Source organism: Falco punctatus (genome assembly GCF_963210335.1).
Source record: "Falco punctatus genome assembly, chromosome: 6".
Taxonomy (NCBI): domain Eukaryota; kingdom Metazoa; phylum Chordata; class Aves; order Falconiformes; family Falconidae; genus Falco; species Falco punctatus.
Window position 1 is genome coordinate 78107916 of NC_137585.1, and position 12959 is coordinate 78120874.

Genomic DNA, 12959 nt, shown 5'->3' on the forward strand with positions numbered 1-12959 from the left:
CCGGCCCGGCCCGGCGAGGCCCCGTGCCCCAGGGGCTGCCCGCCAGGCCGCCCGCCTCCCCTCGGCCCCGCAGCGACGGGGCCCTGCTCCACGCACACGGCGCCGGGGCGAGCCCGGCCCCAGCCCTTCGGTGCCGCCGGCCCCCGCCGCGCTCCCGGCCCGCACTCACCTCAACAGGCGTCCCGGGAACTTCCCACCCCCCGCGCAGCGCCGCCGCCATGTTGAGGCTCCGTGAGGCGTCCCGGCTACGGGCGGCGCCAAGGCTCAAACGCCGCCGCGGCCGCCCGGGCGCTGCCGGAGCCCAGCTGGTCGCGGCGGGCAGGCTGGGCCCGCGGCGGCCCCGGGCGACGGGACCCTCAGCGGAACGGTGCCTGCGTCGGTGGGGCAGAGCGGGGCTGTGACCGTGGGCGGCCCCGTCCGCACCCCCCAGCCTCACGGCTGCCCTGCTCTCATGAGCGTCTGGATGCAAGGGAAGCGCGAAAGCACCTTCTTCCCTCCACACCCCCCAAAAATGCAAAGTTCATCAGCTGGAAGAAGGAGAAAACAAGACAAGACAAAACTATACGCACTGAACTGGTGCTTAGGGGACAGAAGAGGGAAGCTGTGTTTGAGTCAGCGCCCCTGTAAGGCGGGCTGGGCCCTCCCTGGCCTCCCCCATGGCGGGCCAGGAGTGCCTTCGGGGGGGGGGGGGTGGGGTGTCGGCTCCGGGCCTTCCCCAACCAAAGCATTCACCCCGCTCAGGCACACCGCCTCGGCCACCGCTGTGGCACAGCACTCGGCCTTGGGAATGCATGCTTTCTGCTGGCCCTTGCAGGCAGGTGGGCAAGAGCAGGAAGCTTCTGGATCATAATGGCTCCGTGGCTCAGGCAAAACCAGGGGAGCCTGTGTGAGTGACGGCTTAAGGGGCACTGCCTTGAACTGCCAGAGGGCTGGGCCTGCCACGGATTTATATCCTTTGTGCCTGCATCACATCCAGCCCCTTCGCCCCCCGCATCAAGAAGCACTGGTGCTGATGGGTGGCAGCTGGACACTCAAACATCTAAACTGACAGCCTGTCTTTTCTGCCTCAGTTATTCAGACAACCGATTCACAAAGAACCTCCGTAGTCTCCAAATCCGTACCACTCTCCAAATATTAAATAAAACTGGCCTAAAAGTTACACGGGTTAAAAAGCCAAGAGGTTTCCCTTGAACAAGCAGAACAGTAGAAATCTCAGTTGGTTAGTAAATGTTACCTGCTTCAGATGCTTTACCAGCATCATGGACAATGCTTAGTTGGTACTACATCTGTTCAACTGTGATTTAGGAATACTCTACAAGCAACTATTTGTAGAACTTTTTACTTAAAAATTAAAAAAAAAAAATAAACAAAACCCTCCAAACAACTGAGTTCCTGTGCAAGTCTGTGAAATGCAGCCCTTCTAAAACTATCTTTTACTATTCTACAGTTACAAAACAATGAATCAAGGAAAATCAAGAAAATGAGGAAAAAGGAGAAAACCTGCTGCTGATTCATAGAGATAAAATTAAAGACTTAGAATGATCATACTTTTAAAGCAAGTCAGCAAGTCTCCCTTAAGCTGAAAAGGGCAGATTCTGCAGGAAGCAATACTGAGACCCAGCTGTGAAATCACATCTTCTGGTCTTCACTGTCAAGAAAGAGACCAGAATATACCAGCTAGGCTCTGCAGTGCTAGACACACACATCAGTTCTGCTAAAATCTAATTTTTGTAGAATCTGGATCAGAGTAGGCACCTTGCTTTTTTTTTTTTTTTTGGGGGTGCGGTGTGGTGTCTTTTCCCATTGCCAGCCTTTCCCCAACACCTCCAATACTCAAAACCACTAGGGAGAAAAATACAATCACCTCAAAGGGTCAACATACGAGCGCTGCAAAGACATTTCAGGGGAATAGAGGAAAAATTAAGAACATCTAGAGAAAAAGATGGGAACTGCAATAGAAAGTAACTGCATCCTAGAAACATGATACAGGATCAAGTGGAGGAACTCTAAAACACCTTCTGTAAAGCAAAGGCCACAACCATGATGTAGAAGCTGAAATGGAAGTACCAAATCTAGTATCTCCACTATAATTCGGTAGTTTATAAAATAAATCCAGTGCAAATACTTTCTTGACAATAAGGAAAATAATTATGCATGGGTTTCACTGGATTTCAGCATAAACAAATTGCACAGGAAGAAAAAAGGGTATCTCCACCCCAAAGAAATTTTAAAGAGGTTTTCAGTTTTTTGTGTTTTTTAATAAATGTGCTTTGTTCACAAAAGGTAGTGACATAAAGACAACAGAAATGCAAATACACATTTTTTCCTTTTCCCCTCCAGCACCTTAAGAACAAGAGATCTCTTGCACAGTCATATTTTCAAACATTTCATAACCTAGAAACATTCTTGCACTAAAGCCAAATATCCAACAACTCCTGATATCACCACTTTATTGTTCAGGGAGGTGTATTTATGCAAATCCCACTTTCCTCCTCCACCACAATCTACTGTCCCTTGTAAAAAAAAACAAACACAAAAACACAAATTAAAAAAAAACAACAAAAAGCCAAAAAAACCAAACCAAACCAAAAATACCAACAACAAAACACCCCCCCCTTCAGCTATTTAAAAGGAGCAGCAAGAAAACCAAGCTGTTAGGAATCTCAGGTCCCTAAACCACAAATACAGTGGTGTCACCAACCTGCCAAAAAGGCTTAAATTTAAATGTTAATATTATAAACTATTTTGGGGGCGGATAAATCTTGGTCTAAATTGCTTTTTTGTATGAATCACAAACCGGTTTACAATTAAACAATGCCAACATACACTTCAGCTGGTCCATAACTTGTTGTTAAAAAGTATCAGTTCAAATGTTAGGTACATTTTGAAGTATGCACAGATTGTTTCCATAAACAGCTGAATTTATAGCACCAGTATTTTAGCTTTAACATGAGCACTGCTGGAGTCAGTGGTTAACTGGGAAGAAGAAAGGCTGTGAATGACAAACATTTTAGTGAAAGTGAAGTGGGAAAGCATTGGATGCAAATATTGACTTAAAGCCAATTTTGAAACCATTATATATTTCATTAGAGAAGTATTCTCCAAAAAATCAACCCCGATACTTCTGTATCTAAACTTTTTTTTTAACACATCAGAATATAATTGTTTGGTTTATATATATCATTCAGATTGAATAACAAATTTGAATCAGGTACAAAGGGACCCTTTACATTTAAGAAGGGAAACACAAAAAGCTTATGTTAAAGAATAAAGCATTGCAGTCCAGATCATGTTTGAGTGTAAGATGGACCAATGTGGGATGACTCTGTGTAGGAAACAGTGTAAAAGAAAAACACATAGGTCAAACTGTGACACTTGTCAGTGCAAAACTTCAGTGAAAGGAGTAAGTTTCCTTTTTGTAGCAACCACCGTAAAAATCCACACTACAGTTTCAGTTTATCTGGTAACTTCTGTATTATAAGTACAACATGGTAAGTTAATATGGTATAAGGTGTATATCATCACAACTAGTTGTGAAAGTACATTATTAGTATTTTCTACCATTTTGCTGAAGTCAGTCTTAAAACCATGATGTGGCACCTAGGTCAAATCATTTGTTATTAGGCACTTACAGATTTAACAGCCTAACATTCAAACCTGAAGATTCTGACCATTATTTTTAAATGGAGGGAAATCTAAACTAAACTAATAGTGAATCCTCTGTTTTTACTATTGAACAGATATGTTTTTTCCAGCAAAAACTCACAAATTTATTACACAAATTTGAAAACTCAGATGTAAAAAACTTCTGTTCCCTGTTCTTACAGCACAGACCAGTTTTCAGACAGCTATGGAGTTTTTACTTAACTAAGCAGAAGATTTTTGGGTCCAATTCACTGAGTATGTGGCTTTGTGCAAATAAGTGTATCCTTGAAAAACTTGTGTAATTGTGTTTGTTTTCACAAAATTGATCTGTAGTTACCTTTTAACTTGGGAGGTCTACAAATAAGGGCAAATAAAGAAAAAAGTTGATTTTAAAATGCATAAATAATTTACTTTAAAACATGACAAAACCTACCCTGTCCCCCAAAAAACATGGTTTGAAGAGAATACAGAACACCATCATCGGAGAAATACTGATATATGTTAGTGCTTGTACACTCACAAAATTGCAAAATCATGTTCCAGCTTTGAAGTGAAACATAATTGTCTAGACGTACCATACTCCTCTGGGGGGGGATAACCTCTTCAGAAATTTCATGTCTAACTGCTATTTATGCAGTGAAATTACATAATATGTATAACTATGGATTAATAAATTCCTGTGTTTTGGTGTTATCTTGATTTGGTGTTATCTCAAGAGGGCTGCAATAAACATAAAATCAAATGTGCAAGAATTATAGTTTCTCCAGCCCAGAGTGAAATAAATTTTGGAAGAAAAGTTTTTTTCCCTAATTAAGAAGGGACACGTGTAACCAAGTGTCTTAACCTTTCTGCACGTTGAATTAAAGTGCACAATATTTCTTTCTACAAATACTTCTCAGAAGCCCACCAACTCCAGTGCCTTAAGCTCAACCACACCGAGTTAAAATATTGAAACAACATTTAACAAATTAAATAGAATTCACACTTCACAGCACTAAAGAAAAGAATGGTACCTTTCTGGAAAAAATTAGTGATACAAATCTAAAGAAAGTAACAGTAACTTATGCTATGACACAAGTCATTTGCATAAAACTTGTATTTCTTTCACTTTCATACAAGAATAAATTTTAAAATTCAAAGTAGAAAAAAATAGCAAACTCTGTAAACCTTTGCATTTTCTTTATGCAAACCGTTTTTGTGTGTTGAGCCCATGTTAGTATAGCAAAATTAGTTAAGCAAGAGGTTTGACTGAAAGGGCATTTCAATGACTACATTAACTTAGAAGCAATATAGGATCTTCTAGCTCATAGAAAGGAATTGAACTAGACTGGCTTTCTCCAGAGTCCGAGTCATAAGGAGCATCAGGTAGCTCCATAAAACCATAAGCTAGCTGTTCATCTTCTGTATCAGATCGAACATAGCAGGAAGTGTTGGAATATTCCTCATCCTCTATACTGTTGAAATCCTGTGGGATATACAACATTCCTGGGTAGTTCCTGCTAACTAAGTCACTTGTCGTTTGCAGGGAGGTTTTCCTAAATGCCATCAGATGCATGTGAGAAAACTTGGAATACTTGAAGCGTTTAAAACCCAAAGACTCTATGGCAATTTTCCAGCTTTTCATCATCATAGCCCGGCGATTCTGATGAGATGAATCAGGAGTTATTACAAGCAATAAGCCATTTAATACGAGAAGTTCATGTGCCTTCTTGCAGCATATCCATCGTTGATAGGGGGATGGAAAGTAAGAAAGGAGGAGTGAGAAAACAACGACATGGAACAGTTCTCCAGGTAGAGAATCAATGGGATTTTTCAGTTGCTTAAGAAAAGCATCTATAGCATCTTGTGCCAGTTGGAGAGGTTGCTGAATTTGAAGATTTAGGAAGTCACATTTGTATACACTCTGGTGGAATAAAAAAAAACAAACAGAAAAAAACAAACAAACATCAAGGTTAGTTTAAAGAGCAAACAATCCAAATCCACAGAAAAATAAATCATTGACACCCTCTCCATTCTCTTGAGGAAATATCAAGCCTTCTGAACATTCCTCTTGATATCACATCAAACAATTTAATGCATTGCTAGCTTTTAGAGTTGCAAAGCAAAATTTTAGATGTGCAGTAATTTACTAGTGATTTAATTGCTGAGAAATATTAATTTAAAAAAATAATTTTCCTAAAGTATCAAATGAACTATCTCATAAATGATTTAAGAACTCAGGCAAGCCTACATTGCTTTTGTTTCTCCAGATGCTGGAAGCCTTTTATAAACCTGAAATTAGTGATGAGGAACTATATTTGATACGTCAGTATTTACAGCAGTTCTTTGAAAAGAATCCAAGAAACTTAGTCATCTGATCACTTGGGGAAAAAAGTGTCATTCTTTACTGCTACAGAAACAAAGAAGCTATGGCAAGGCAATATACTTTAGAAAGTTACAGTACGCTAACCGTTTCGCAGCAGTGAGGCAGGTCCATGTAATTTACTGTAAATGCAAAGTGGTACACATTTTGGCAATTATCAAAGTAAGGTGAGGGTTGTTAAGTTCACCTGTTGATCATTCGTGTACTCAAGCTGCCAAAGATGGGAAATGACACCACAATACAACATACAGAAGTTCTTAATGCCCTTAATTACTGAGCATTAAAAAAACCCAAAACCACAGTACGCTATTCACTACATTTAAGTTTTGACACTTTATATTCATCCAAATCTGACTTCTTCATAACAAAGGTATTAAGATAGAAGGTTTTGGCATGATAGCAACAAAACTTGTTATTAATGCCTAGAGAACATGCAGTGAACGACAGACACTCTGAACAGGTAAGTGAACATGAAAGCAGAGAAAACATTTTATGGAGCACATCTGAAAGGTCCACCTGTTAGATCTGTTGCGTTTTCATACCACAGAAGTATTTATATCGTGACTTACAAAATAATATTCAAAAAAGATCTCTAGAACACTATTGTAAAGCTATTCGTAAAGCAACTGATGTGCACAATTGTTTTCAAGTAGAAGAGAATGTTATTTGTTTATATAATATCACATTCTCTTCCAAGAGTATGCATTAAATTAGAAAAAGTAGTCAATGTTCAAAAAAATGTGCGATTTATTTTCTAATAGCATTAATCTTGGCCTCCAATATGCTAAAAATCCAGAAAAATACTTATGTTATGTGGCTATAATAAAGAAATTTTAATTGCAACTATTATACCTGCAGGGCTATATTCTGCTTTCTTGTAATACTTAGAACAGGAAATTACCAGTAGTAATTTCATTATTTCCTCTAATAAGTTTTAAAAGAAAGAAGTGCTTTGAAGAATAATTGTTCAGGGTAACAGGCTAACTTTATGTAGAAACAAGACTTAAAAAGGTTAAACATACACAATTAAAAAAACAATACAGACCACAAGTATTTCTGTATACTGGAAAAATACTTTAGTCCTTAAATTGTCCTTAACACTATTTCTATGTTGTTTATGACTGGTTTATGACTTATTTTTCAAGTGGAATCTGAACTCTGCAGAAAGTTTTAGGACAAAAATGCTACTCAACTGGAGATTGCTACTAAACTCCAGATATACAAGTCTGGAACTGATCTTAAAGTCCCCCTAGACACTGAAACAGCAGTCATACTTCAGTGCATCCACTGATATTTAAGAACGTAATCCTACTTGTATATTCTAATTTTTAATTCCAGTACCCTTCCATTCCCCCCCCCTTTTTTTTGGTCTCAAACTATATTTACTCTAATGCAACAGATGTTGCATATTCAGAAACTTTTGCAGCAGTATGAAATCATATTTGGATTTTCCCAAAGTGCACATTCTCCCTTCAGTTTTGCCTTTTTTTTAATTCAGTGTAGACAAATTATCTCCTCCAAGAAAATAACCACTGCTACTTGTACTCTAGAATATCTGTGTTATAAGCAGAACGTTTGAAGGAATAGCAAAAAAACCCACACTGGGTCAAGAAGAGACATATTCTGCTTATCCCAGTCCCCCTCCTCCTCGTTTCTAATACTGCCTGTTTCCCTCTGCGTATGTTACACCCAGACACTGAAAATGAGTGCACAATGCCTAGCTAAAGGGAATACTATTTTTTTTCTTGGTGCAGTTCCCTTCCTGCTCAAAACACAAAACCTTTTAATGGAAATATATTTCCATTTTCGTATCGCTACAGTTTATATTTTCTCTATATGAAACTGAAATTCTAAACATTTTGAATACATTATTACATTTCAGTTCCCCTCCTAGTTTTTCCACAATTTTATCTGTCTTAATCCTCAAATTAGCTGAAGTATGTTATTCAACTACTTAGTCTATATCCAAAGCATTTATATATGCAGAAAGTGGATTAATCTATTTTTATTAAGGAAGGAATTATTTAACCCTCCATTCAACGTTATTCAAGAAACTGACTTCCTAAGAAGTCTCTATGCTTCAATGTGTTTCAAAAACTACTTTGGTATCTTAACTCAAAGATCTGCTAAATCAGATTTTACCAGTTCTATTTTCAGCTTCTACCACTAAGTTATTGGATCAATTTTCAGGTCAGAAGATGGCAATAACTACCACAAGAACCCTCTGGCTGTTGTTCTGAAATCTTAAATCAGCCCAGGAAACTGCTGGCCTAAAGATAAATTTATTCAGGAGGTTACAGTGCTGATGTAGTTCAAAATTGAGTTATCTTGAATACATCAGGGCTTATTAGTGCTGTTTTGGAGGTGGGCCTAAGCTTATTCTAGCAGATGCATTTGAGTGCACAAATTGTACTCCATGCCACTCCAAGAAGGCTTGCTAGCTAGGTTGCAAGGTGCCCTGAACACAGAGTATCCAGAAGAATTGAAGTAAGAGAAGCTGGTGAGCCTGGGGACAGGCTTCACAGTAACTGTGTTGGTCTGTACAGTAGCATTCTGGGGAGTTCCTACCATTTCCTGTCATCAGGCTATAGTACTAATTATGTCCGATGACAAGAAATCAATTAGTTTATCATTCTCTTGTTCTGGGAGAGAGCCTGAAGAACTGGTTAGCACACAGAAACTGCGACTACCTGATTACTGTTGTCTGGCCTGGATTACTCACATGCATTCCTCCATTACATCCACAGGAGTAACCTTTCTGGGACTCTTCCAAGAATGGTTTTGGTCACTGTACATCTACATTGATTTTCACGAGAATAATAGTAATACGAAAACAGCACAACCGACTAGATACCAAAATAATAACTATGCGTACCCACGAATTAATGGTTGGGTTCAGCTCATGCACCTTCAGGTGCCTAGGCTCCCTTTATAGCCACTGGAGAGCTAATCAATACAGCCCATGGGGTCAGCACACAATTCACCTCAGCATGAAACAGCAGACACTGAGGCTTCACTGACTATTTTTAATAGATCTCCACTGACTGTAGTGGAGATCTGTGTATCTTACCTCAAAATTTACTTGCCATGTATTACTGTTTAAGTGCCATAGGCTGCCACTTCAGTGGCATGTGTCTCTGACATCCTGTATCGTGCCAACAGCCCTATGCAGATGTCCTACAGCCTCATCAGTGGAAAAGTACTGGAGGGCAATCATGTTTGGGCAACTGGTGCCTGTTCTTCAAATTAGGCAAGACTGAGTCCACTCAAAGTTTCTTTATGTTTTAGATGAAGCTAACATTGAATTGCCTTAAAAAGCAATTTATCAGACTCAGACTTTTTTTCCAAGAATCTCTTTCATTATCTCTAAGTGTATATGGCAAAAATATAAATCAGATGTTAGTGGACTAAACCTGGTAACCACAAGAAAATATCACACATTTAGCATGTAAACGACACTGCAGCAAGTAAGAGGACATTACTTTCAAGTTAACTGTATTGTACTCATACACTTTTCCAGTTCTAAAAAGGGTAACCTTAGGCCACTGATTTTAAGAGCCTTAAATCTTTAATTTTTAAAGCTTTAAAATCAGAGCCTGATTTTAAACTGGAAGGGGTCAAGATGCGTACAGTCAAAAGTTTTTCTGTCAGAAATGCATTCCTTTTTGTTCCTTTTCATTTTTATGCCACTTTGTCATTTTGCTTGGTTGATAAATGCTATCTGGACTTACAAAAGTTGGGTCAAGAGCAGAAGACAAAGAATATATGATTACAGCAGAATTAAAACATTTTAGACCCTTACTAACTAGAGAAAGTAAAGCAGTTTACCCCAAAAATGCTTATAAATTTGTCTTAAGTATTGTGGAAGTTCAGTAATAATTCTAGCAATTAACGAAAAGCCCCCTTACAGTGAACTCTGGTTACTAAAACTCCCCAGAAAAACTCACCAAGTACAGTCACTGATCATTTCCTTCTGTCAGCAAACGCAGCTTCTGAGAGGTTTATGCCTAAGCATAACCCTATGTAATCTGTACTTATGCCTTTAAGATGCAAGGACTCATCTGAAAAGATGGCTACTAAAATTTTCAAAATTTAAGATTCACAACAACATAAAAGGCATTAACTTAAAAAAATCAGTTTTTTTAAAACCGAACAATTACAGTTTAGAGTCTGTTGATGGGAAAGGATATAGTAGGAGGATCACAGTTCCTATTAAAGCACAGATATTTACAATACACACTTAAGTATTTAACATACTTTCTTTTTTACAGTCATTTTGAAGCATTCAAAAATATTAGAGAATCAAGTTTATATTAAATTCAGCAAACATTACATACCTCAACAGCTGGAACAATATCTATGCCAACTGTCAGAAATTCTTCAAATTTCAGAAATGGATTAAAGCAGCTACCAACATCAAGTAATCTTATCTTCCCCAATGAGTGGAGCAGCCTAAGAAGCAGCAAGAATTCAGCTTTATCAAATGTTTTTGAAGGTATATTCTGAATTACAATTTCAGATAATGAATGCAAAAGAATTCTGATAGAACACCACAGTAGTGACTAACAAAAGTGAAGGCCTTACTTGAATTGCTGAGATACCTAAAGAACCAAGCTTCATCAGTAAAGCAGATGACCCTCAAGTAGAAGAGTTACGTTCAGAGCAGCTGTAATTCTATTAACTTGTACTTGTAGTAAGAATGGCAACTTGTGTGTCCACTAGACAGGCTTTCTCTGTTGCTTTATGTTTCCCACTTACCTTTTTGTGGTATTTATCGATGGTGAAGACACACAAGTCCGAGTTAAAACTTCATAAGTTTAAAAAGAGAAACTGGCAACACTCTGTGACCTACCTTCTTGTCAGTCCCATTTAAATGGGCATCTGAAATCAACTGCCATAATTGGTTAATAAAGACAAGAACACATATAATGGAATTCCAAGATAAACAACAAAAAATATAAAAATGAAAGCATTTAGTTATTCCCTGCAAAAAAATGTAAAATATTTTATTTGCTTTATGTTAGCTAATATTTTTTTTAATGGATGACTGCTGGAAGCTCACTCCAATTCTGTTTTCAACAGATGCTGTGAAAGAGATCAGTCCATACACAGCTACAAACTTAAATAAAATTGGCTGCTCAAGTTGTAGGGAATTATTCTAAACATCTAATGAACAAAGTATTCCCTCAAAACTACTTGGGGGGGGGGGGGGGGGGGGCAGGGGGGGAGTCTATTGTATGCCATGCAGTCAGTTTTCTTTTGGAGTATCCAAAAGCTTTTTAATGAGAGATAGTCAAAGGTAGCCATCTGGTTTAGGAAAGAGTCCTTATCAGAGTACTTCTGAAGTACTGAAAAATGAAGATTTATCCCATAAGAATTCTGGAGAACATTTTAGCAAGCCAAAAATCTATCTCCTTATCTGTTACTGTGTGATGACCCTACTATTCAAGGTGAAGTTACAGATAAGGACAGTGGCCTTAATGCTAAATACTTCCCTATGCAACCAAACAACAAAAAGTGAATGATTAAAAAAAAAAAAAAGGGGGGGTGTGTGTAGCAGAATTAACTTGAGAAATCATGACTTACAGCTTGGACTGATAGATATTGACAGACTGCTGAGGACACTTCAATGATTTAGATCCAGAATGCTGCAGAAATTAACATATACCCTTCCAAAACATCATGGAAAAGGAATCAATAAATAAATTAACCCTGCACTGAATAACTGGCCCGTCATCTTCTCAACTAGATTCCAAAACTTCCTGAGGTAAAAAACAAAACAAAACAAAAGAGGAGTGGGAGATCAGAAAGGAAACAGCAGACTGAAGAAACAAAGAGAGGACATTCTTGTACTGTCTGGTTGAAGCTGCCATTGTAATAGCAAAAAAGATGTTAGAGGCTGGCAGATGAGATTTGCCTTTTCTTGGGAAGCTCTGACATCATCTGTGACCAACTGCAAAAAAAAAAGCCCCTGAAATGCCTTTATAAAGATAATGTTTTCTCTATTATGAGAAAAGAAAAAAGATGCCTTGCAACTTTTAAGAATAGTGACTGCAGTCTTGCCTCTGAAAGCATTCTTATTTTCTAAAGAATAGTGTCCTTGACCAGTGCCTAAAGGAGCATTTGCAGTCTTCAAGTTTGTGGCCATAAGCATTTTTTTAATGACAAGAGGCAGTTACCAGTGTAGATAAAGTAGCATCAGATAAGATCAACGTACCTGTACAGAAGTACTGGCAGTCAGCTATCTTGTCAGCATTTAAAGGTTTTGCCTTGTCCTGGCATTTAGTTTGTCTAACTTGAAATGTTGTCTCTCAAAATAATTAGAATTTGAATGTTGCACTCTTATCACTAATATCAAGGACTCAGCTGTTGAATACATCCTACAATCAGAGACATTGTCTATTTTTTTTTATTTTCCTTGCAATCTGAATTTGGAAACCCCTGCTGTTTATTCTTTCTTTGCAATTGCAACAAACGAGTAAATCTGAGTTAAACACAGTTGTTTAAGTCCACTAGTATAGATTTTACATCTGCCTGTTCTTTAAAACACAACTTGATGAGTATATCCATGTAGAAAAAAAAAGAAAATCTAGGCAACAGTTTGAGCTCCTTCTATTGGATCATTTTTAGGGCCGCATCTAAAAATTTCCATCATGATTTGTAAGATCTTGGAATTCCCAAAATCCATTAATAGAGACAAACACAAACTCGCAGCTTTCACAGGAAGGTGAATAATAACTTTCCATCAAGCAAATGTTGCTTCTTGTTTCAAGTTCTGCAGCCAATTCCAATTGGCATCTCCAAAATATCACTTGTCGTGTTTCTGGGAATGATTCAGCCCTAGAGATGCAGATAACTGCAAACACTTTCAGAAACAGATCTGCAGGATCACTGGAGTCCAACAAAACCATGGTTCTATTCATAGCAACAACAAAGCAGGAAGGAATACCAT

General features: G+C 38.4%; 2 protein-coding genes across 3 annotated transcripts in view; both read right to left on the bottom strand.

Annotated features, from left to right (window-relative positions):
• The window catches only part of TMEM168 (transmembrane protein 168), a 28694-nt gene extending 28008 nt beyond the window's left edge, over positions 1-686 (bottom strand). Inside the window, exon 1 of one of the 2 annotated variants that reach the window (XM_080391006.1) lies at positions 170-686. Coding sequence is in view for 1 of the 2 variants with exons in the window: in XM_080391008.1 (XP_080247134.1) it covers positions 170-220 (51 nt within the window). In the remaining variant the exon portion in view is untranslated. The remainder of the gene's footprint in view (positions 1-169) is intronic. The other variant, XM_080391008.1, reaches the window with a different exon arrangement.
• A 637-nt stretch (positions 687-1323) lies between these two features.
• Positions 1324-12959, bottom strand: part of SAMTOR (S-adenosylmethionine sensor upstream of mTORC1) — a 42686-nt gene continuing 31050 nt past the window's right edge. Inside the window, exons 4-5 of the mRNA XM_080391031.1 lie at positions 10345-10459; positions 1324-5548 (exon numbers count right to left, since the gene is read on the bottom strand). Coding sequence (XP_080247157.1) covers positions 4919-5548; positions 10345-10459 — 745 coding nt within the window. The 3' untranslated portion in view covers positions 1324-4918. The remainder of the gene's footprint in view (positions 5549-10344; positions 10460-12959) is intronic.